Raw genomic sequence first — 26462 nt, 5'->3', positions numbered from 1 at the left:
GTCCCAATTCCAGTGAAACAGTTTGTTATATATCTTTCCATGATGTTTTCTTTAAATCAACAAATACTTAGTTATGTTACTGTTCTGTGGCATGGTGTTTTGTTTTTTGTTTTTCACTTTTGGATACGTTTTCCTATGTGTATATCCTTCCTCAGTTTGTTTTCTATTTAACTGCTATAATTCATGAAGAATATAATATGAATTACTTATACCACTCCACTATTTGTGGAATTCAATGCTTTTGTTTTTGTTTTTATGTAAAAAAATGCAAAAAAAAGAGATGTTTTTGCAAACATCTTTGTGCTTATTTATTTACCTAGCATTCTTGTTCAGTTAGTTTAACTTGAATAAATTTTTGGAGGTGTGTGCACATTTATTAATGTTAATGTATTTATGATATCTGATAGAAAACATCAAACTTAAATGATGTTAGCAGAATAACATATACCCAGCTCCTGTTCTGGAGTTAGTCATTGTGCTTAACGTGGAGTGTCTTAAATATTACTTAATTTATGAAGTTCATCAGTGATGCAGCTCACAGATAATAATTGGTTTAATTAGAATGACTCAGCTGAAGTATGTATAAAAAAAAACATCACTGAGTATTTCCTCTGTGCCTAGTACTAGGCATTAGGAAGACAAAGATGAAAAACATAATTCCCAACCCTCAGTACTCTCATATTCTAAAGAGAAATAACTCCTTATATGAATCATTTAGCACTTTAGAGACTGTAAGTAATTTTTGTTTGATCAGGTGAAGTATTTGTCACCCCTCAGTAAAGGTGAATAAGGAGACTTCATCTGGCCCAGTTTCATATATGGTGGATAACTAGACCTAACTGTTGTAGTCTGTTTTAGACTTTGTGTTGGAATATAGAAAGAAGTATTAATTATTGGGGCAGTGTTGGAAAAACAATATTAATTCCATTCTTTAACACATTCAACAAATAACAATTACTTGTTATTTTTTCCCTTGGTTACTAAGGATGACTTTATTAAGAATAAGAGGTCAGAAGGGTGCCTAGGTGGCTCAGTCAGTTGAATGTCTGACTTTGGCTCAGGTCATGATCTTGCAGTTCGTGGGTTCAAGCCCGCGTCAGGCTCTGTGAGGCCAGCTCAGAGCCTGAAGCTTGCTTCAGATTCTGTGTCTCCCCCTCTCTGCCCCTCACCCACTGGCACTCTGTCTTTCTCTGTCTCTCAAAAATGAATAAATGTTAAAAAAAAATTTTTTTTAAAAGAATAAGAGGTCAGATAAAATTAATGTTTTGTCTGTCCCCTAAAGCATCCTCAGTGATTGACAGTTTATAATATAGTTTATCTGCATTGCATGACCCTCAGATTATTGAGACCATGTTAATAAGGATTTTGGATGCTGCCCTAAGAGCTTTCCCCACAATGCGGTCAGCTATGTTATGACAATATATTTATCAAATTTAAAACATTATGTAAGTTAGCTGGGTGCTTTCTAGAGCTGCACTTTTTTTTTTTTTTAATATATGAAATTTATTGTCAAATTGGTTTCCATACAACACCCATTGCTCATCCCAAAAGGTGCCCTCCTCAATACCCATCACCCACCCTCCCCTCCCTCCCACCCCCCATCAACCCTCAGTTTGTTCTCAGTTTTTAACATTCTCTTATGCTTTGGCTCTCTCCCACTCTAACCTCTTTTTTTTTTTTTTCCTTCCCCTCCCCCATGGGTTTCTGTTAAGTTTCTCAGGATCCACATAAGAGTGAAACCATATGGTATCTGTCTTTCTCTGTATGGCTTATTTCACTTAGCATCACACTCTCCAGTTCCATCCACGTTGCTACAAAAGGCCATATTTCATTTTTTCTCATTGCCACGTAGTATTCCATTGTGTATATAAACCACAATTTCTTGGGGCGCCTGGGTGGCGCAGTCGGTTAAGCGTCCGACTTCAGCCAGGTCACGATCTCGCGGTCCGTGAGTTCGAGCCCTGCATCGGGCTCTGGGCTGATGGCTCAGAGCCTGGAGCCTGTTTCCGATTCTGTGTCTCCCTCTCTCTCTGCTCCTCCCCTGTTCATGCTCTGTCTCTCTCTGTCCCAAAAATAAATAAACGTTGAAAAAAACAAAACAAAACAAAACCCACAATTTCTTTATCCATTCATCAGTTGATGGACATTTAGGCTCTTTCCATAATTTGGCTATTGTTGAGAGTGCTGCTATAAACATTGGGGTACAAGTGCCCCTATGCATCAGTACTCCTGTATCCCTTAGGTAAATTCCTGGCAGTGCTATTGCTGGGTCATAGGGTAGGTCTATTTTTATTTTTCTGAGGAACCTCCACAGTGCTTTCCAGAGCGGCTGCACCAATTTTCATTCCCACCAACAGTGCAAGAGGGTTCCCGTTTCTCCACATCGTCTCCAGCATCTATAGGCTCCTGATTTGTTCATTTTGGCCACTCTGACTGGCGTGAGGTGATATCTGAGTGTGGTTTTGATTTGTATTTCCCTGATAAGGAGCGACGTTGAACATCTTTTCATGTGCCTGTTGGCCATCCGGATGTCTTCTTTAGAGAAGTGTCTATTCATGTTTTCTGCCCATTTCTTCACTGGGTTATTTGTTTTTCGGGTGTGGAGTTTGGTGAGCTCTTTATAGATTTTGGATACTAGCCCTTTGTCCGATATGTCATTTGCAAATATCTTTTCCCATTCCGTTGGTTGCCTTTTAGTTTTGTTGATTGTTTCCTTTGCTGTGCAGAAGCTTTTTGTCTTCATAAGGTCCCAGTAATTCACTTTTGCTTTTAATTCCCTTGCCTTTGGGGATGTGTCAAGTAAGAGATTGCTACGGCTGAGGTCAGAGAGGTCTTTTCCTGCTTTCTCCTCTAGGGTTTTGATGGTTTCCTGTCTCACATTCAGGTCCTTTATCCATTTTGAGTTTATTTTTGTGAATGGTGTGAGAAAGTGGTCTAGTTTCAACCTTCTGCATTTTGCTGTCCAGTTCTCCCAGCACCATTTGTTAAAGAGGCTGTCTTTTTTCCATTGGATGTTCTTTCCTGCTTTGTCAAAGATGAGTCAGCCATACGTTTGTGGGTCTAGTTCTGGGGTTTCTATTCTATTCCATTGGTCTATGTGTCTGTTTTTGTGCCAACACCATGCTATCTTGATGATGACAGCTTTGTAGTAGAGGCTAAAGTCTGGGATTGTGATGCCTCCTGCTTTGGTCTTCTTCTTCAAAATTACTTTGGCTATTCGGGGCCTTTTGTGGTTCCATATGAATTTTAGGATTGCTTGTTCTAGTTTTGAGAAGAATGCTGGTGCAATTTTGATTGGGATTGCATTGAATGTGTAGATAGCTTTGGGTAGTATTGACATTTTGACAATATTTATTCTTCCAATCCATGAGCAGGGAATGTCTTTCCATTTCTTTAAATCTTCTTCAATTACCTTCATAAGTTTTCTATAGTTTTCAGCATACAGATCTTTTACATCTTTGGTTAGATTTATTCCTAGGTATTTTATGCTTCTTGGTGCAATTGTGAATGGGATCAGTTTCTTTATTTGTCTTTCTGTTGCTTCATTGTTAGTGTATAAGAATGCAACTGATTTCTGTACATTGATTTTGTATCCTGCAACTTTGCTGAATTCATGTATCAGTTCTAGCAGACTTTTGGTGGAGTCTATCGGATTTTCCATGTATAATATCATGTCATCTGCAAAAAGCGAAAGCTTGACTTCATCTTTGCCAATTTTGATGCCTTTGATTTCCTTTTGTTGTCTGATTGCTGATGCTAGAACTTCCAGCACTATGTTAAACAACAGCGGTGAGAGTGGGCATCCCTGTCGTGTTCCTGATCTCAGGGAAAAAGCTCTCAGTTTTTCCCCGTTGAGGATGATGTTAGCTGTGGGCTTTTCATAAATGGCTTTTATGATCTTTAAGTATGTTCCTTCTATCCCGACTTTTCAAGAGTTTTTATTAAGAAAGGGTGCTGGATTTTGTCAAAGGCCTTTTCTGCATCGATTGACAAGATCATATGTTTCTTCTCTTTTTTTTTGTTAATGTGATGTATCACATTGATTGATTTGCGAATGTTGAACCAGCCCTGCATCCCAGGAATGAATCCCACTTGGTCATGGTGAATAATTCTTTTTATATGCCGTTGAATTCGATTTGCTAGTATCTTATTGAAAATTTTTGCATCCATATTCATCAGGGATATTGGCCTGCAGTTCTCTTTTTTTACTGGGTCTCTGTCTGGTTTAGGAATCAAAGTAATACTGGCTTCCTAGAATGAGTCTGGAAGTTTTCCTTCGCCTTCTATTTCTTGGAATAGCTTGAGAAGGATAGGTATTATCTCTGCTTTAAACGTCTGGTAGAACTCCCCTGGGAAGCCATCTGGTCCTGGACTCTTATTTGTTGGGAGATTTTGCATAACCGATTCAATTTCTTCGCTGGTTATCGGTCTGTTCAAGCTTTCTCTTTCCTCCTGATTGAGTTTTGGAAGCGTGTGGGTGTTTAGGAATTTGTCCATTTCTTCCAGGTTGTCCAATTTGTTGGCATATAATTTTTCATAGTATTCCCTGATAATTGTTTGTATCTCTGAGGGATTGGTTGTAATAATTCCATTTTCATTCATGATTTTATCTATTTGGGTCATCTCCCTTTTCTTTTTGAGAAGCCTGGCTAGAGGTTTGTCAATTTTGTTTATTTTTTCAAAAAACCAACTCTTGGTTTCGTTGATCTGCTCTACAGTTTTTTTAGATTCTTTATGGTTTATTTCTGCTCTGATCTTTATTATTTCTCTTCTTCTGCTGGGTTTAGGCTGCCTTTGCTGTTCTGCTTCTATTTCCTTTAGGTGTGCTGTTAGATTTTGTATTTGGGATTTTTCTTGTTTCTTGAGATAGGCCTGGATTGCAATGTATTTTCCTCTCAGGACTGCCTTCGCTGCGTCCCAAAGCGTTTGGATTGTTGTATTTTCATTTTCGTTTGTTTCCATATATTTTTTAATTTCTTCACTAATTGCCTGGTTGACCCACTCATTCGTTAGTAGGGTGTTCTTTAACCTCCATGCTTTCAGAGGTTTTCCAGACTTTTTCCTGTGGTTGATTTCAAGCTTCATAGCATTGTGGTCTGAAAGTATGCATGGTATAATTTCAATTCTTGTAAACTTATGAAGGGCTGTTTTGTGGCCCAGTATATGATCTATCTTGGAGAATGTTCCATGTGCACTTGAGAAGAAAGTATATTCTGTTGCTTTGGGATGCAGAGTTCTAAATATATCTGTCAAGTCCATCTGATCCAATGTATCATTCAGGGCCCTTGTTTCTTTATTGACCTTGTGTCTAGATGATCTATCCATTTCTGTAAGTGGGGTGTTAAAGTCCCCTGCAATTACCACATTCTTCTCAATAAGGTTGCTTATGTTTATGAGTAATTGTTTTATATATTTGGGCGCTCCGGTATTCGGCGCATAGACATTTATAATTGTTAGCTCTTCCTGATGGGTAGACCCTGTAATTATTATATAATGCCCTTCTTCATCTCTTGTTACAGCCTTTAATTTAAAGTCTAGTTTGTCTGATATAAGTATGGCTACTCCAGCTTTCTTTTGGCTTCCAGTCGCATGATAAATAGTTCTCCATCCCCTCACTCTCAATCTAAAGGTGTCCTCAGGTCTAAAATGAGTCTCTTGTAGACAGCAAATAGATGGGTCTTGTTTTTTCATCCATTCTGATACCCTATGTCTTTTGGTTGGCGCATTTAGTCCATTTACATTCAGTGTTATTATAGAAAGATACGGGTTTAGAGTCATTGTGATGTCTGTATGTTTTATGCTTGTAGTGATGTCTCTGGTACTTTGTCTCACAGGGTCCCCCTTAGGATCTCTTGTAGGGCTGGTTTAGTGGTGACAAATTCCTTCAGTTTTTGTTTGTTTGGGAAGACCTTTATCTGTCCTTCTATTCTAAATGACAGACTTGCTGGATAAAGGATTCTTGGCTGCATATTTTTTCTGTTTAGCACACTGAAGATCTCGTGCCAATTCTTTCTGGCCTTCCAAGTTTCAAAAGAGAGATCAGTCACAAGTCTTATAGGTCTCCCTTTATATGTGAGGGCACGTTTATCCCTTGCTGCTTTCAGAATTTTCTCTTTATCCTTGTATTTTGCCAGTTTCACTATGATATGTCGTGCAGAAGATCGATTCAAGTTATGTCTGAAGGGAGTTCTCTGTGCCTCTTGGATTTCAATGCCTTTTTCCTTCCCCAGTTCAGGGAAGTTCTCCGCTATTATTTCTTCAAGTACCCCTTCAGCACCTTTCCCTCTCTCTTCCTCCTCTGGGATACCAATTATGCGTATATTATTTCTTTTTAGTGTATCACTTAGTTGTCTAATTTTCCCCTCATACTCCTGGATTTTTTTATCTCTCTCTCTCAGCTTCCTCTTTTTCCATAACTTTATCTTGTAGTTCACCTATTCTCTCCTCTGCCTCTTCAATCCGAGTTGTCGTCGTTTCCATTTTGTTTTGCATTTCGTTTAAAGCGCTTTTCAGCTCCTCGTGACTGTTCCTTAGTCCCTTGATCTCTGTAGCAAGAGATTCTCTGCTGTCCTCTATACTGTTTTCAAGCCCAGCGATTAATTTTATGACTATTATTCTAAATTCACTTTCTGTTATATTATTAAATCCTTTTTGATCAGCTCATTAGCTGTTGTTATTTCCTGGAGATTCTTCTGAGGGGAATTCTTCCGCTTGGTCATTTTGGATAGTCCCTGGTGTGGTGAGGACCTGCAGGGCACTTCCCCTGTGCTGTGGTGTATAACTGGAGTTGGTGGTCGGGGCCGCAGTCCGACCTGATGTCTGCCCCCAGCCCACCGCTGGGGCCACAGTCAGACTGGTGTGTGCCTTCTCTTCCCCTCTCCTAGGGGCGGGATTCACTGTGGGGTGGGGTGGCCCGTCTGGGCTACTTGCACACTGCCAGGCTTGTGATGCTGGGGATCTGGCGTATTAGCTGGGGTGGGTAGGCAAGGTGCACGGGGGCAGGAGGGGCAGGCTTAGCTCACTTCTCCTTAGGTGATCCGCTTCAGGAGGGGCCCTGTGGCAGCGGGAGGGAGTCAGATCCGCTGCCGGAGGTTTGGCTCCGCAGAAGCACAGAGTTGGGTGTTTGCGCGGAGCGAGCAAGTTCCCTGGCAGGAACTAGTTCTCTTTGGGATTTTGGCTGGGGGATGGGCGGGGGAGATGGCGCTGGCGAGCCCACCAAACTGAGCTCTGTCGTCCGGGGGCTCAGCAGCTCTCCCTCCCTTTGTCCTCCATCCTTCCCGCTTTCCGAGCAGAGCTGTTAACTTATGACCTCCCAGAGGCTAAGTCGCGCTTGCTGTGGGAACACAGTCCGTCAGGCCCCTCCGCTTTTGCCAGCCAGACTTGGGGGCCTCTGCTTGGCCGGCGAGCCGCCCCTCTGCCCCGGCTCCCTCCCGCCAGTCCAGTCCGTGGAGGGCGCACCGCCTCGCCGTTCTTCCTACCCTCTTCCGTGGGCCTCTCATCTGCGCTTGGCTCCGGAGACTCCGTTCTGCTAATCCTCTGGCGGTTTTCTGGGTTATTTAGGCAGGTGTAGGTGGAATCTAAGTGATCAGCAGGACGCACGGTGAGCCCAGCGTCCTCCTACGCCGCCATCTTCCCTCTGTCCTCGCCAAAATAATTTCTCCAGAGTAATTAACAGGCGTTATCTACCCAAGGAATGGAACAAATAGGAAGTTCAGGTTCTAAGGAGCTGCGTTGTTTGTGCCAGTGGCCCCACGCTAGCTCTTTATTAATTGTACCACCTGGGTTGCTGATAGCGAACTGAGCTTTGGAACATTTCAGGCCAGGCATGGAATGCAGTTTTTACACAAGTGTCTTGTGGTTCAGAAATCCGATTTCACAGCTTATCTTCCGTTAGATGAAAGTGTTTACGGTGTGTCTGGAGCTGGAGTAAGTTCCTGCGGGTGCCCAAGAGCAGGGGCCTCCTCTCTCCTCTTATTAATTTGGTGATGCCTAACTGCACTGACGCAGCGGTGAGATACCGGGGAGAGAGCTAGAGCTGCACTTTTTAAAACAGTAGCTACTAGCTACATGTGCTGTTGAGCAGTCTGGAGGGAGGTAGAGGTAAGAGAATGGGCAAAATAAGTGAAAGGGATTAAGACGTACATACTGCCAGTTATAAAATAAATAAGTCAGAGGGATGAAAAGTATAACACAGGGAACATATTAGGTTATAACAGTTTTGTGTCGTGACAGATAGTGACTACACTTATCATGGTAAGCATGTTGTAATGTATAGAATTATGCAATCAGTATGTTGTACACCTGGAAGTAATATAATATGTGAACTATACTTCAACTAAAAAATTTAAATAATAAAAGAAATATGGCTAGTCTGGATTGAGATGTGCTCTAAGTGTAAAATACACTTATTTCTCAACCTTCTTATGTAAAAAAATAATTTTATTATGGATTAAAAAGGTAATATTTTAGATACATTGGGTTATATAAACTTTTTATAAAATTAATTTTAATTTTTAAAAAGTTTCTAATGTTTCTGCTAGAAAATTAAAATTTATATGGTTTGCATTATATTTCCTTTTTAAATGTTTGTTATTGAAGCATGGTGTGAAATTTTTAGGTCTGCTACTAGTATGTAACCTTGAGAAAGTCACCATAACTCTCTGAAAATGAGTTTTTAAAAAAATCTTGATCTTTCCATTGACCTCCAAAGTCAGATGCAATGCCTGTTTGAAATTTCTTCTTGGATATATAATGAGTTCTTCAAATGTAGTGTTTTTTTTCTTTTTCCTCTCTCAGTCTGTCCTCTGAATCTTTCTTATATCATCAATAGAACTGCCATCCATCTACTCTCTCTCTCTCTTTTTTTTTTTTTTTACCCAGTCTCTCACACCCTCTTCCTCTGTATTACCCTGTTCCCTGAAAGGTAAGTATATGCAAAACTACCTCCAAAGGCTGTAGGAGCTCTAAGACCAAAGAAAAAGGCTGATGAAAAGGCCCAACAAGTCCAGCTTGACAAGAAATTGTTTATTAAGGGGACTTACAGATAGAACTGTCTTAGGTGGTTGCAAGAGAAATAGACCCCTAACCCCATATCTTTTAAGACTTGCTCTTGTAGCCCTAGAGACTGCGAGTACATGCTGGGAGATCATCCAAGAGGAGAATGTTTAAGAATAAGTGTGTATTCATAGTCTTATCTCCAGAGCACTTTGAGGATGTTATGTCCTAATCGTGTACTTAAGGATGTGGTTAAATAAAAGAATGTGGGAGGGGAAGGGGCTATTCTTACGAAGGTTTCAGGTCACAGAACCTTCATCATGGCAGATTTGTGCAAAGTGCCAATTAGTCTGGTTCACATATATACCATCTATTAAAAATTAATTCATATCAGTGTTTGAAATAATCTATTCATTAGTGAATGTGTATTTTCTGTTTCCTACCTTCGTTATAAATTGTGTTACTACCTTTTTGACCACTTAAACAGTTTGTAGCACAATAAATATTTGCCACATGAGCACATGATGACCCCAGCTATGAATGAAAGGTGAAATTTTGTTTAATATATCCTATTATGAAGGCCTAAAATCTTCTATTTTAGAATGATTACTGAAAAGGGTTTTATACATGTACAAGCAGTGAGTAAAGACCTTTTAAAATAAAAACCTAATTATCTAAAATTATCTAATTACCTAATGAGTACCCAAAAATATTAAATTCCTATTCAAAGCTATTCATATAAACTTTTATTTTTAGCCCCGTGACTTGTAAGTGGCTTGTGCTGTGGAACATGGTTTGTGAGGTGTATTTGAGGGGTGGGATTCAGCAAATGAAGCTTGCACGGAGAGTACTGAGTGGCAGTCGACTCTATTCTGAAATGTTAAACCCAAGCCACATGCTATCAAGAGCCAGATGAGGGGCGCCTGGGTGGCGCAGTCGGTTAAGCGTCCGACTTCAGCCAGGTCACGATCTCGCGGTCCGTGAGTTCGAGCCCCGCGTCAGGCTCTGGGCTGATGGCTCAGAGCCTGGAGCCTGTTTCCGATTCTGTGTCTCCCTCTCTCTCTGCCCCTCCCCCGTTCATGCTCTGTCTCTCTCTGTCCCCAAAAAAATAAACGTTGAAAAAAAAAAAAAATTAAAAAAAAAAAATAAAAAAAAAAAAGAGCCAGATGAAACTTAATCTATGAAAATTATATAGTGTGTGTCTTTGGTATCTATATGAGTTTTCCTAAATATATGCTGAAATTGTAATCTTTACTATTAGAATAATCTTAAGCATAATCTTATGATACACTAGCTTAGAGAGGGCAGCATGGTCCTGGCTTCATCTTAAATACCTAGTTAATGCATTTTAATTGACTGGCAATGTAGGTACCTTATTTGATTATTATAAACAGTTAATGTAGTATACTTAGTGTACATTTTTGTTCTCCCAGGTAAATAGTATTATCCAGATTATTTTTTTAGAGTGAAGTGTGTAGTTGACAGCAGCCTGTGTAGTCAGTGTTTTATAAGGGATATTTGAAACATATATATTTTCCAAGAATTGCATAAAAGAGTCATGTCATTTCCTGAATGATTAGTAGTCTGATGAATCCAAAATATGTAGACAAGTGGATTTGTGATAAGACTTGTAATATATTTTTTTAGTTTATTTATGAGAAAGAGTGGACTGGGGTTGGGGAGAGAGGGTTCAAAGAGAGGGGGGGAGAGAGAGGATCCCAAGTAGGCTCTGCACTGTCAGTGCAGGGGCTCGAACTCACAAACCATGAGATCATGACCTGAGCCAAAGCCAAGAGTCTGACATTTAACTGACTGAGCCACCCAGGTGACCCAAAGCTTGTAATATTTAAAATATTTTTTCATCTGCTGATTATGATATGTTTTGAAAATGCTTCTACTAATTAAAAGGGAGAATACTGAACATAAAGTCTTATCATAAATGAGCCATGAGTATTTGCTGTTTAAAAGCAAATACTAGCATGCTGCTTAATTGCAGTTTTAGCTTTATGCATCATTAATATATAAAATCAATACATGTTTCTTTTAAGTTAGAAGAATAGCAAATATTTGGAAGCAGTGGTTGTTAGAGCCATTTAATTAGACATTAGTATGTGAAGTATAAATAAAATAATGAAAATTATTAGTACACAATTCTAAATTTGAGTAGAGTTTTGATAAAACCACACTTTTCTTCTGCTTTAAACTTTTAAGATATTTGTGTATATAATTTATGTATCATTGAAATACAAGAAATCCCTTGTGCATAATGAACTTTAACTTAATTATCTCATGTTCCACTAGTCCACAGACACAGTTTGAAATGTACTGAGTTCTCCAGTGATGTTTTTTAATACCGTTAAGTTACAGTGTTTGCCCATTCTATTTTTTACCAACGTTTATTGATTAAATTTGTTTATTCAAGTTCCTAAATTCAAAGTGAAAAAAAAAAAAAAAACTTTGGGGGAGGGAGCAGAACATGCACTGTTTTAAGTAATTTGTAAATTTTTGGAGGTTTTTTGTTTTTGTTTTTTAAGCTTACTGTTTCTTGCCAGGATGTTCTGTTGATAGTAATTGTATGTATACAACAGTATTTTATTTATTTTATTTATTTTTGCTTAGAAATGTTTTATTTTTTCATTGGTTGATGACTAATTGATCATCTGAATGGTAGCTCTTGCATTGTATGCTAAAATAAGACATATTTTGCTGGCAGGGAGAAATTAGGCTAGTTTCATTGTTTCATCTGTGAAGCTCTCTTGCAAAAAAGAGCAAACCAGGCCAGTTTTAAAATTTAAGTTGCAGAAACATTATTGGTGCTTATTATACCAACGCGTTCATATTCAGAACTACTTCATGCAGTAAATATTAATCTCCTTTGCAAAAGTAGGGAAACTGAGGATCTGAGATTATCTGATATGATTAAATCACACATTTAGGATGAGGCACAGCCTCAACTAATCTGCTGTCACTGTAGATTAGATTAGATTTTCTAGGTGTTTATATAAATGTAACCATACGGTGTATATTCTTTTTTTGCCTGGCTTCTTTCATTCAACAGTCATTTTGAGATTCATTTATTTTGTTACATCTCAGTAATTTTTTCCATTTTATTGTTGGGTAGTATCCCACTGTATAAATATGCCACATTATCTTCATTCATCTGTTGATGGAGATTTGAGTTGTTTCTGGATTTAGGCTATTCAAATAAAGCTTCTATGACCATTGCGTATAAGTACAAGTTTTTGTATCTACATATGTTTGTTTTTTTTCTCTTGGTAGAACCTGGAAGTGATATGGCCTGATCATATGTTTAATTATATGTTTGACTTTTAAAAAATTGTCAAATTGTTTGCAAAGTCTTTGTACTATTTTAGATACCTACCAGCAGAATTATGAGTATCAGTTCCTCCACATCCTCATCAACACTTGCAGTGGGCACTTCTTAAAATTGTAGCTATTTTAATAGATGTGTAGTTTATCTCACTGTGATTTTAACTTTCGTTTCCCTAATGACTAATAATATTGAGCATCTTTTTGTGTGCCATCCAGATACTTTCTTTGGTGAATTGACTGTTTAATTGTGCCCATTTAAAAAATTGGATTGTTTGATTTCTTATTGTTGTGTTCTGAGAATCCTTTATATATCCTGGACATAAGTCTTTTGTCAGATGTATACTTTGCAAAGATTTTCTTCCATGCTGTCTTCTTTCATTTTCTTAATATTTTGAAGATTACAGGTTTTTCATTTGGCTTAAATTCAGTTTATCAATTCTTTGTTTACAGATTATGGTATAATTAAGACATTTTGGTCTAACTCAAGACCACAAAAATGTTCTCTTCCATTTTTTTCTACAAGTTTTATAGTTTTAAGTTTTACATTTAGATCTATGATCTACTTTTGAATTAATTTTTGTATGGTGGGAGGTATGGATTCAAGGGGTTTTTTTTTTGTTTTTTTTTTTTTTGTTTTTTGTTTGTTTGTTTGTTTTTTATATATACATATCCATTTGTTCCAGCATCATTTATTGAATAATACTATCCTTCGTCATCTGTATTGCCTTTGAGCCTTTGTCAAATATCCGTTGTTGGTATATATGAGGGTTTATTTGTGGATTCCTTGTTTTGTTTCTTGATCTATTTATCTTTGTGCTAATACAATGCTGACTTGATTTCTCTAGTTTTTTAATAATCCTTGAAACCAGTTGAAATCAGTTGAGATGTTGATTGGAATTGCACTGGATTTATAGATAAACTTGGGAAGAATTGGCATCTTTTAAAAGATTTTCCTTTATTTCTCTTAGCAAAATTATGTAGTTTTCAATATATATGTTTCTCATCCCTTAAGATTTTCATAATTTTGATACTATTGTAATTGATTTTTAAATTTTTCCTTACTTTCAGATTTTCACTGCTAGTATATAGAAATATAACTTTTTAAAAAATGTTGAACTTATATCCCACAAACTTCTTAAATCACATATAGTGTTAGATGATATTTTGTAGATTCCATCAGATTTTTTGCATAGAAAGTCATGTCATCTCTAAATGAAGACAGTTTTTCTTCTTTCCTGTGTAAATGCCTTTATTTCTAAAAAAAAAAAAAAAAATGCTGGATTGCACTGACCAGAACCTCCAGTATAATATTAACTGCTGAGTGCAACATCCCTGTTGTGTTCCTGATTTTAGGGGAAAGCATTTAGTGTTTCACCATTAAGAATAGTATGAACTGTAGCATTTTTGTATATCCCCTTTATCAGATTGAAGAATTCCCTTCTATTTCTAGTTTGCTGAAAGTGTTTTGTTTTGATTTGATTTGACTTGTTTTTAATCAGGAATGGATATGGGATTTTGTCAGATTTTTCCCTTCATTTATTGAAATGATCGTGTGGTTTTTCTGTTATAGCTTATTTCTATGGTGAATCATACTGAGTTTTCAGTGTTAAACTATCCCTGCATTTTTGTGATAATCTCCACTTGGTAATATTATTATTATGTTGTAGAATTATGTAAGTATTGTTTATATTTTCTGTGTTCATGAAGAGTATTGTTCTGTAATTTTTTTTTTGTCTTATTTTGATATCAGGGAAATGTTTGCCACATAGAATGATTTGGGAAGTATTTTCTCCTTTGCAGTTATTCTGAATAGTCTAAAACCACATGTAGAATTGGTATTATTTCCTCCTTAAATGTTAGGTAGAATTTATCAATGATGCTAACTGGGCCAGGAGTTTTCTTTTTGGGAAGGATTTTAATCTCAGCCTGTTAATTTATTTAATAGATACAGGGTTATTAAAGTTGTACATTTATTCTTGAGTGAACTTTGGTTACCTGTGTCATTTAAGAAAGTTGTCCATTTCATCTGTGTTGTCAAGTGTAGTGGCATAAAGTTATTTATTAAAATTTCCCCATTCTTAAAATATCTAGCATCTGTAGTGATGCCATCAATCTCATTCTTGGCATAAGTAATGTCTGTCTTCTCTTTTTTTCCCTGATGAATCTAGATTAATCAGTTTTATTGAACTTCTCAAAGAATGTCCTTTTTTGTTTTCCATTTCTTTGATATCCACTTTGATTCTAACTATTTCCTTTTTTCTGCTTAGTTCGGTCTTAATTTTCTCTTTTATTCTGGAAGATGTAGTTGTTCATTTAAAACCATTTTTTTTTCATATAGGTGGTTAGTGCTATATATTTCTCCCTAAGTATTACTTTTAGCAGCATCCACAAATTCTGATATGTCGAGCTTTCTTTTTCCTTCGGTTAACAATACTTACCAAATTCCTTTTGATTTCTTCTTTCATCCATGGGTTATTTAGGAAGTGTGTTATTTAATTTCAAATATTTGGATATTTCCTAAAGATATTTCTGTTAAAGATTTCTAATTTCATTCCGTTGTGATCAGAGGACATGTTTTGTCTTTGTTACTTTTCCTTTTATTGAAACATGTTTTATGGTCTAGAATATACTGTATTTTTTAATGTTTTATGAACACTTGATAAGATTTTGTATTCTATTGTTAGGTGAATACCTGACCTGTCAGTCAGGTCAAATTGGTTAATAGTGCTGTTCATGTCTACTATAACCTTGTTGATTTTCATGCCTACTTGTCCTGTTAGCTGTTGGGAAGGATGCTGAAGTCATTTGCTGTATTTCGAAGATCTGTTATTAGGTATATTAGCCTTTATGACTATAATTAATTATTCTCTTTTTCATTGTGAAATGACTGCCTTTATTCCTGGTAATTATTCTTGGGTTTGAAATTTATTTTTTGTGATATTACTGTAGCCATTCCAGTTTCCTGCCATTAATCCTATCTGGTTTTTTGTTTGCCCTCAGACATTGTAGTTTTCATTTCTAAAGACTTTTCATATGGGAGACTTTAGGAAAAATTATTTAACCACTCTGTCTTCATTTTCTTCTTTATTAAAGGCACATAATAAAAGAACCTATAACATAAAATTGTTTTGAGAATTGAGTAAATGTACCAAAATGCTCACAAATACATATATATCACAGTATAAGTTCTGTATAAATGTGATCTACAGCTATCGTTCCTACTCTTATGGCTGCTGTTTAAAAAAAGTATTTTTAAATCCATAACATATTGAAACAGAATTTCCTATTGATTTATATACCCAAGAAGTTTCTTGTTTGGACTTTCGTTAGTCATCTTTAATCTAACTAAACTAGAATATCATCACAACTCAAAAAAATACCTGTTTCATTTTGTTTTTGTTTTGTACTTAAGATTGTGTATAAAAATATAGGTATACTGTCATTATCATATTTTTCAAATTCAGTGAATATGTAATTCCCAAATGCATTAGAATTATACAGTAGTTGTGAGTTCTCAAAGGTACATACTTTGGTTTAAATATAGGACATATTGAAATTAGTCATTTTTTTAATCAAAGGAAGTAAACGTTTACATTTAATATTTTGTATGAGTCCTTCACATTACTATCATTTATTATGAGTCATTTATTTCTTTCCTTCTTTCTCTCTCTCTCTCTCTCTCTAGATTGGGCAGCTGGCTTTTAAAGGAATGAGGAGACTCAATAGAATCCAGTCAATTGTGTTTGAGACTGCCTACAACACCAATGAGAACATGCTGATTTGTGCCCCTACTGGGGCTGGAAAGACCAACATTGCAATGCTTACAGTTCTGCATGAAATTCGCCAACATTTTCAACAAGGTGTTATCAAAAAGAATGAATTTAAGGTAGGAAATTAACAGGTTAGACCATAACTTTTTAAATTGTAAAATTAAAATCATTTGTAGTTGTTAATGTTACATGAAATCTAGAATAAAAGGATATATTCATGATGTCATGTAAAGATTGCTGCTTGAATTTCTCTATTACTGTGAAAGCATTCCCAGTTTGTGTTAGGAAAATCCTATTACCCCTGTGAAAAGCTGTGAAAATACATTTAGCTTTGAAGCAGAACCAATTTTCAGAGGGATGAGACTATATACAAAAATTTCATTGTCCTTTAAATAGCTGCACACTTATCCAAGAAGGAGAAGTACTTTTCAGATATCACTATTAAGATTTTTTACTCCTAGTGGCTACAATTATATTTCACAATAAATTGTGACTTACATGGACTGCTGTGAAACAAATGACCTTCTAGGTTTTGCTCATTTATCAAGGTAGTGTTTTCCTTGGCACAGATTGTATATGTTGCTCCAATGAAAGCCTTGGCAGCTGAAATGACAAATTACTTCAGCAAACGTCTAGAGCCACTGGGCATCGTTGTGAAAGAATTGACTGGGGATATGCAGTTGTCAAAAAATGAAATTTTACGAACTCAGGTATGTTGTGTACTTAGACTTTTTTAATACCATTATTTTTCAGGTAATAGTGAAAATTGTTAAACAACTATACCTAAGTAGCTATAAAACATAAACCTAATGAAATGAACTTCTTTTGTCTGTAATTACATCTTACCTCCACAAAAGAGGTTTTTGCTGGTGCACTGTCCTATTTTTTCCCTTCTAACTCTATGATTCTTGCTGTATCTTGACTATTGTTAGATGTCTGGTGTAAATTTTAAGTCCATTAACACTAAATGTTTTTTTTAAACAGTAGAGAATGAGAATGTGGATAAGACCAGACTTCAGTTTCAAGAGCAGGAAAATATATAGATTCTTAAATGACCCCACTAGTATTCTAAACTATTGTATAAGGATTGCTTAACAAAAAATAAAAGTTTTTAGTGGTTCTTTATTTCATCAGATAGAAAGTTACTAAATCACGCACTGTATATAGCACTATATTAGGTGAAGTGCGTGACAGCAAAGATATTGAAGATACCCTTCCTGCTTTCAAGGATCCTATACTATGACTGAATAGGCAAAAACTATATTAGAGCTACAACAAGATTATCATTAATTGATGCAACATCAACTAAGGTAATGTTCATTATGCTCTGGAAAAATCCAATAATGGATAACCAAATATTAATGGGATAGTTCAGCCTCAAGGATGATCTGGAGTGGGAACTAGGGAATACACTGGCCAATTAGCCTGACATCCTTGCCAGTGTCTCAGGACAAATTACCTGTCCTTACTCGTTGTTAAATATGTATTTTTTAAACATTATACCTGATATGTAATTAATATTATTAGAATTTAAAGTCAGGGGTTGGGGGATGGGGATTGGAGAAAGGTGGTCAAAAGGTATAAACTTCCAGTTATGAGATAAGTACTAGGGATACAATGTAAAACATGATGACTATAGCTAACCCTGCTACATGTTATACAGCTAAAGTTCTTAAGAGAGGATATCCTAAGAGTTCTCATCATTAGGAGAATTTTTTTTCTTTTTATTTCTTTTTCATTTTATTGGTAACTTTTTAATTGTATGATGGATGTTAACTAAACCTACCATAATAGTCATTTCACAGTATATGTAGGTCAAATCATCATGCTATATACCTTAAACTCATACAGTGATATATGTTAATTATTTCTCAGTGAAACTAGAAAAAACAAACAAAAGTGGTTAGAGGAAGCAGATAGACATTTTTCCAAAGGATACATGCAGATGGACAGTAGGTATATGCAGAGATGCTCAGCATCACCAATCATCAAGGAAATGCAAATCAAAACTGAGATATCATCTCACACTTGTTAGAATGCCTACTATCAAAAAGACAAGATAAGAAATGCCAACAAGTATATGGAGAAAAGGGAACTTATGTGCACTGTTGGTTGGAATGTAAATTGGTGCAGCCCTGGAAAACAGCATGGAGGCTCTTCATAAAATTGAAGGTAGAACTACCTTATGATCCAACAATTCTGCTTCTGGGTGTATATCCAACAGAAATGAAATTAGGATCTCAAAGATCCTGTGTTCATTACAGCATTATTAAAACAGCCAAGAAAAAAATACTTTTAGACTTTAAAGATTTATTAGTGAAGATCAGACACATATTTCAGTTGTAGTAGATAAAAGGCAGTAATCAGGATTTAGCACTCATCATTTTTAATATCCTTTTTATTTTATGAAATAATAGAGGGGAGTGTATTAATGTTTAGCATCTGTCACAGTTTTTAAAAAATCTCTAATTTAACAAATGGTTTTGTGTTTCAAAAAGAGGTGGCGGAAGGAAAAAGTCAGTGGAGCTACAACATAGTTTTTATATTTAGGATCTAAAAACTTTTTCTTTGCCCTTTTACATTATACTACAATCTCAGACTTACTTATTTTGTTAACATGAATAGATTTTTAACTGCTGAAAATGGTCGACAATAAGGCACACATTATTTGAATTTTGATCACATATTTGTGAGTTCAGGTAATGGCACCTTAGGAGCTTGACCTTTCTTTTCTTTCACATTTCAGCTTCAGAATTAATTTTAAAATGTATAGTGTACTTCTACGACAGTTAATTTAGGTCTTTTGTTGGGTAAATTCTAATCCTAAGATAATATAAAAGAATTATGTGTTTTTATTATAAAAAATACATTATTTTTAAATATCTTGTCAGTGGTAATAGCTGAATAGTAAACAAACGAATAATTTTATTATTCTGTCATTGTAAGTTTTAGCTTATATTGCATAACTGTGATACAGGGTTAGGTTTTAAAGACCAGACTAATATGTGGGGTCTTCATTAATTACTCTGGCTAAAATCAATATGGTAATTTTTTTTTTTCAACGTTTATTTATTTTTGGGACAGAGAGAGACAGAGCATGAACGGGGGAGGGGCAGAGAGAGAGGGAGACACAGAATCGGAAACAGGCTCCAGGCTCTGAGCCATCAGCCCAGAGCCTGACGCGGGGCTCGAACTCACGGACCGCGAGATCGTGACCTGGCTGAAGTCGGACGCTTAACCGACTGCACCACCCAGGCGCCCCAATATGGTAATTTTTGACGTACGTTTTATCCCATTGCCTTGAAGGGATATGAGTCTCTTTTATTAACGATAGTGTTCTTTTCTATAGTGATTCTTTGGATCAGCATGTCCTGAACTCTATCAATGGACACTTTAAGCTTCTCTAGTTATTGCTTTCAGCCACTAGAGCTGTGCATGGTTGGGAAATTCACTCATGTAGGAAAAGCATCAAACTTACAGATTTTGTTCTGGGTAGTTATGTCTTTTTAGAGTAGGTTTTGGGGGCGCCTGGGTGGCGCAGTCGGTTAAGCGGCCGACTTCAGCCAGGTCACAATCTCGCGGTCCGTGAGTTCGAGCCCCGCGTCAGGCTCTGGGCTGATGGCTCAGAGCCTGGAGCCTGTTTCCGATTCTGTGTCTCCCTCTCTCTCTGCCCCTCCCCCGTTCAAGCTCTGTCTCTCTCTGTCCCAAAAAAAATAAATAAACGTTAAAAAAAATTAAAAAAAAAAAAATTGTTTAGAGTAGGTTTTGTTCTGGTGTTGGCCTGCTTTTTTACATGGGACTCCTGGGTTTTCTCCCATAAAAGTATTACTAGCTTTTATTCCGGCATTTGGAAGGTTTCCATGTTATTGGGCTTTTCACACTGATTTTCAAGCTGCTCTCTCAACTCTGAATCCCACCTCTGAACTCTGATATCTGGCACCTTCAGCCAGTGAGGCTGTGGTTTTTCCCACCTCCTTTTTTTGCAGCCGTAGCAGTGGGTCTGTGATCATACTCTTGGGTCAGTAATTTGCAAACTGGTAATTCTTAATCCCTTTCAATTGATATTACATTTCTCTGTTTTTTACCACTTTCTGATTCTGCCCTGTGTCTTAAACAGTTTTTTTTAATTGTATACAGTATTTTATGATTATCTGCAGAAATTCCTGCCACTTGTTTGTTCTTCTGCCATTATTGGTAATTTCAATTTCCTAATATTTTTATTATTGAGTTTATTAGTATTTCAAACATACTAATTGTCTTCTTCTAGCAGTGAAGGTGGGAAGCATATTTTAAAAATCTAACTGTTCTTTTAAAAGTTTATCCAAGGGACACGTGGCACCACAAGGCTTAGTCGGTTGAGCATCCAACTTTGGCTCAGGTCACAATCTCTTGGTCTGTGAGTTGGAGCCCTGCGTGGGGCTCTGTGCTGACAGCTCAGAGCCTGGAGCCTGCTTTGGATTCTGTGATTCTCTCTCTGACCCTCTCCCACTTATACTCTGTCTCTGTCTCTGTCTCTCCCTCTCTCTCTCTCTCTCTCTCTCTCTCTCTCAAAAATAAACATTAAAAAAAAACAATTTATCCAAAACCCATACATTTTTTCCTCATAACATTTTTTAGAATCTTGTTATTCCAAATGAATTTTTCTCAAAAATATATTCAACATATTATATGCAAAATGCCTTTTATTGTCATTATTTTAATCATCACATGAGTGGAGACATTCTAATAATTTCTTAAAATGCATTTTTATTTTTATTTTAAAAAGATTTTTAATGTTTATTTTTGAGAGAGAGAGAGAGAAAGAGAGAAAGAGAGAGAGAGAGAGAGCGCTCAAGTGGGGAAGGGGAATAGAGAGAGAGGGAGACACAGAATCTGAAACAGTCTCCCAGCTCTGAGCTGTCAGCACAGAGCCCCACACGGGGCTCGAACTCAGGAACAGCGAGATCATTAGCTAGGCTGTGGTTGGACACTTAACTGACTGAGCCACCCAGGCACCCCCTTAAAATGAGGTTTTAATTAAAGGATTTTTCTGTAAATTTCTAACATTTCCTATGAAATTTGAGTGTTGAGATACCACCCCTCCTTTTCCTTGAAACATTAAAAAAAATTTTTTTTTAACTTTATTTTTGAGAGAGAGAGAGAGAGCATAAGCAGGGGAGGGGCAGAGAGAGAGGGAGACACAATCCGAAGCAGGTTCCAGGCTCTGCGCTGTTAGCACAGAACTCAACGCAGAGCTTGAACTCACAAGTGGTGAGATCATGACCTGAGCCGAAGTTGTATACTTAACTGACTGAGCCACCCAGGCGCCCCTCCTTGAAACATTTTAAATTTTATTTTGTTAAAGAATCTAGAGAACTGTTACCTGAAAACAGGAGTAACAATTATATTTTTACATATACAGTTGACCCTTGAACAATGTGGGGGTTTAGAGGTGCTCATCCCCCCCCCACCATAGTTAAAAACCCATGTATAGTTTTGACTTTCCAGAAACTTAACTATTGTTGACCAGAAGCCTTTCCAATAACATAAACAGTCTATTAACACATATGTTTATATGTTATATGTATTATATACTATCTATTCTTACAATAAAGTAAGCTAGAGGAGACATAATGTTATTAAGAAAATTGTAAGGAAGAGAAAATACATTTATAGTACTATATTATATTTATCAAAAGAAATCTGCACATAAGGGGACTTGCACAGTTCAAACCCACGTCATTCAGGGGTCAACTGTAGTCACTTGAACCAATTTTGGTTCTTTTAACATAATGAACTAAATCATGCTTAAATTTTTAAGTGTGTATAATGGAAAGAAGTTGACAGATTTGTATAACACAGTGCAGACTTCAAACTTATGGACACATTTGATTCTGAAAGTATGCTCATGTATTTATAGAAGGTGTGTTACATATGATACATTCCAAGTTAGCTCCCAGAGTTACCTGAACATACAATTACAGAGGTCATATCTCAAAACTACACATCAGGACACATAGACTGATTTTTTTAGTATGTGATTTTTACTTTCATAATGTCTTCTAAGGCATATAGATTAACTCAAAATTTGACTTTTAAAAAATTGTCTCCATTAAAATTTTCTGAAATTTGAACCATTCTAGAGTATCTGAGACCATACATATGATGTGTCTTACCTAAAGAAATGAGTTTTGTATCCCAATGGATACAATTTTAGGGAAGAAAGCAAGTCAGTTTATTCCTCTTTTATTGCTTGCAAGTCTAGCCTTAAGAAATTTTCTACAAATGGTAAGTTCAGCTTTGGCAATCTTAAGTCACTGTTGTGACAAAACCACGGCTCTTCCTCTGTGTAATTCTGCTTTGGTCTTTCTGCACACCATTAACAGCCTTTTTTTTTTTTTTTTTTTTTTTTTTGGTTTTAAACTCTGCATTGATTTGGTCATTCTCATTACACTACAGCAGGAACTCTCAAAATGCGGTACAGGGATGTTATATTTCCTAAGATTCTTTCCGGGGTTGGCAAAGTTAAAACCTATTTTTAGAATAACATGATGATATTATTTTCTTTCACTCTCCTTCTCTCACACATATATCGTGGAGTTTTCCAGAGTCTGCATAAGGTGTGATGTTGTCATCATTGATGGCTTGTGGAATGAATGCTTTCTATTCTTTTTTTAAATTTTTAAAAATTTTTAAAATTTTATTTAAATCCAAGCTAGTTAACATATAGTGTAGTAATAGTTTCAGGAGTAGAATTTAGTGATATATCACTTAGATATTATACCCACTGCTCATCCCAACAAGTGCTGTCCTTAATGTCCATAACCCATTTAGTACATCCCCTCACTGAACACCCATCCAGCACTTTCTAGTATAAGAAATTGAGATAGAAAGACAGAAAGACAGAAAGAAAGAAAGAAAGAAAGAAAGAAAGAAAGAAAGAAAGAAAGAAAGAAAGCAAGCAAGCCAGCCCACAAATACAAAAGCTCTTTGGGCCCTCAGTAATTTTAAGAGTACAAAGAGGTTCCAAAGCCAAATCATTTTGAGAACTACTACTTACATAAGATAGTGGATTCTCTTCATAATCTACATCCAGCCTGCTTTTCAACCTTATGTCCCAACTGCTTTCCTATATACACTCTAAACAGACCATTTTTGCTTTTTCTAAAGAGCATTGCTCAAGTAACATTTTCTCAAGTAAACAATTCTATTTCCTCATGCATTTTCTCTTTTTCATAATGTCTTTTTTTATTCATTGACAGTTATCCAAATCTTATCCATTCTTCAAAGCCCAGTTCAAACCCCATGAGTACTTTATTTTCTCTTGTCTGAATCCTATATCACCATTCATTTATATTCATAAAATAAGATCTATTCCATAAAATCGATGGTTTTGGATCTGGTGTGATCTTAGAAATCTGGCCCACTCTCAAAATTGCAATTGCTCTTGCACTGTATCTACCTGTTACTAATGCCAATGAAAGAACACTTATGGAAAGACAAGGGAATTAACGTTTGCATTCAAATTATGAGTCAGTCACTATGCTAAGTATATATGTGTATCCTTGGTTAGTCATTACAAGAACCTTATTGACTAGTGTCTCTACTTTACAGATAAAGTAAAATTCAAATCTACTTAGATTTATATATTATAGTTTCAAAAGATTTATGACCCCCCCCCCCCATTTGCTTATTTCTGAACTTCCCTAGACCTGCTTTGTGTCATTGGTCAGTATATGTTAATTCCGTAAGGGCAGGGACCATGTGCTTGCCCTCAGTAATAGTCTATAAATTGAATCACTTGTGTTTGTTCTTTATTTTCCTCCATGATAAATATAGCCCTACTATTAGTGATGCTAATTTTGTAGATCTGAAACTGTATAGTTTCTTTACTCTAACCCTAGAGGTTAGTATACTAACCTCTTTACCTTGTCCTACTATGTATTCTCACAGATTCTCAAAGATCAGTAGACAGTGCTGTTATCAGTGCCTTTGAGATTGGGCTGCAGAGAAAGCAAAGCGAGAATATTGCAGGACATGTAGGGGTACAGACATACTCAATTTTGAATTTTGAAGTTTGAATTTTTTGCTTTCCCACCTTTTCACTTTTGTCATTTTTCATAGCTTTTAATGATTCCCCTTCTAGTTTTTTTGTTTTTTTTTTTTTTTTGGTAAATAAGTTTCCCAATAATTAATATAATTAAATATAATCTTGAAATTCCCCTGTCATTTAAAAAATATTTTCAGTATTGTTGGTCTTTATTTTTACAATATGGGAAAGCAAATTAGTCTCATTTGTAAATTCTTTGTCATACTATTCTGACATATTATTCCCTTGTTCATAAACTTTCATTGGTTCTTTATTGCTTATTGAATTAAATCCAACTACCTAGCTTGTTAAGAATCTTGTATAAATTAAGTATAATACGAGATGTGATTTCTTTTGTGGTTCACTAGGGACTGTCAGATCTAGTAGCAGTTATGATTTTATTGAGGTTTGAATGTAAAATTTCTTTCTACAAGACAGGACTGTATAATTCTAAGATTTATTGTCATGAGAAACAGCCTACGTAGACAACAAATACGTTGTTGAAGACCAGATGGTCTTCAACTGAAAAGCCACTTTGTACAACTTTAAAGAACTCAGTAAATTTGTCATCAGTGAAAACCCCATTTTTCTTTCCCAACCTTATTTTCCATTGTTCTTCATTTTGATTACTTTCAGATTTCTCCCCCTAACTGGATCATTTGTGAAGAGTTACTGTTGCACAGTGTTCACTGTTGTTTTTAATAGTTCCATTGAGCAATTGTACTTTTCCTTACCCCTGTGCTTCCTCATCTCAGGTTATCTTTTCTGCATCCCTCTCTAATACCATAGATGCAGTGTTCCTTTGAACTTTACTTAGTGAAAATACTGGTCAGAAACCTCAGAAAAGATTTCTCCTGTCCTGGTAGTAACTCTACATTAAAGCAAGGCATGTGCCCTGAATTCTGAAATTGTTCTCCTATTTCTTTGATATTTGTTTGCTCATCCTTAGGCTGGGGTGAGTTTATCTGTGCAACTTTTGGAGTCAAGATGAGCTGTTTTAGGTTTTGTTTTTGTTTCTCTTTTGGCTGGGGATGGAAAGAGGCTCTGTTAAAATCTTTTAGGTGTAGGCAACAGCAAAGGGAACCCTGAATTTCTGTTATATTCTGTTATTAGAGCTCCGGTAACCTTGGTTGGGAGGCTGTGTGTGGTGTGCATGCATATGCATATGCTCGTATCACGCACACTGCCCTGATTTATTCTTCTCTGAGGAGGGTTTTTATTTTACTGAGAATATGTATATACGTAGGAGTAAAGGGTGGGAACGAAGGGGAGTTGAAAAAATGGGTTTGAAATTACATATGCTAGGTTTCCATTTTATCTGGATATTTGTGTGTTACATGTTTAATTTATTGCTGCCTTCTTTATAAAATCTGAGGGTGTCTTTATTTCATCTCCATTCTTGAAGGATATTTTTTCTGGATATAAACTTGTAGGTTGTCAGTTCTTTCCTTTCACACTTGAAAAATGCCCCACTTTTTTCTGGTCTCCATGGTTTCTGAAGAAATATCCACTGTTATTCAAATTGATCTTCCTCTATAGGTAAAATGTTTCTCTCAGTCTTTTAATATTCTGTCTTTGTCTCTAGTTTCCAGAAATTTGATTATGACATGTCTAGTTGTAGATGTTTGGGGTTTATTCTGTTTAGTGTTTCTTTACCTTCTTGAGCCTGCAAGTTTGTCACATTTGGGAAACTTTGAACTTGTGTTTCTTGAGTCCCTTGTTCTTTCTCCTATCCTGGGACTCCATGGGCAAGAATGTTAGATCTTTTGTTATAGTCCCACGGGACCCTGAGATCTGTTCTTTCTTTTTTTTTTTTTTTTTTTTTTTTTTTTTTTCAATCTATTTTCTCTCTGTTGCTCAGATTTGATAAATTCTTTTGATCCATCTTTGAGTTCATGGATTCTTTCATCTATTGACTACATGCTTGCTTCCAGTGACTTTTAATTTAGGGTGTTGTCAGTTTTCATTTCTAAACTTCCTATTTAGTTTTTCTTTGCTGAGACTTTTTTTTAAAATTTATTTCAAGTGTGTTTGAAACTGCTCCTTGAAAGATTTTTATGATAGTTGCTTTAAAATCTTATCAGATAATTCCAACATGTTGGTAATCTCAGTCTTGGCATCTGTTTCATTTCTTTTCTCATTTGGGTTGAGATTTTCCTGGTTATTGTTTATTTTCAGTTGCATGCTGGGCCTTTTGGGTATTATGTTATGAGACTGGTTTCTATTTAAATCTTGTTACCTGTTACTGCTCAAATGATACCCAGGACTCTTTTCACACATGTCCCCACCCCCTCAGT

General features: G+C 36.2%; 1 protein-coding gene and 1 long non-coding RNA gene across 4 annotated transcripts in view; both read left to right on the top strand.

Annotated features, from left to right (window-relative positions):
* ASCC3 (activating signal cointegrator 1 complex subunit 3) overlaps nt 1-26462 on the top strand; it is a 373037-nt gene that overhangs the window by 88055 nt on the left and 258520 nt on the right. For all 3 annotated transcript variants that reach the window (XM_086707498.1, XM_025925165.2, XM_086707497.1), the window contains exons 9-10: nt 16013-16213; nt 16667-16807. In XM_086707498.1, coding sequence (XP_086563624.1) covers nt 16013-16213; nt 16667-16807 — 342 coding nt within the window. The remainder of the gene's footprint in view (nt 1-16012; nt 16214-16666; nt 16808-26462) is intronic.
* On the top strand, nt 19365-20638 carry LOC147581110 (uncharacterized). Its single transcript, XR_015251420.1, has 2 exons — nt 19365-19612; nt 19860-20638. It is a non-coding gene; the product is annotated as an uncharacterized LOC147581110 (long non-coding RNA).

This window comes from Puma concolor, chromosome B2 (assembly GCF_028749965.1).
Source record: "Puma concolor isolate L17-30 chromosome B2, mPumCon1.1.hap2, whole genome shotgun sequence".
NCBI lineage: Eukaryota > Metazoa > Chordata > Mammalia > Carnivora > Felidae > Puma > Puma concolor.
This window is presented reverse-complemented; position numbering and strand designations above follow the sequence as displayed.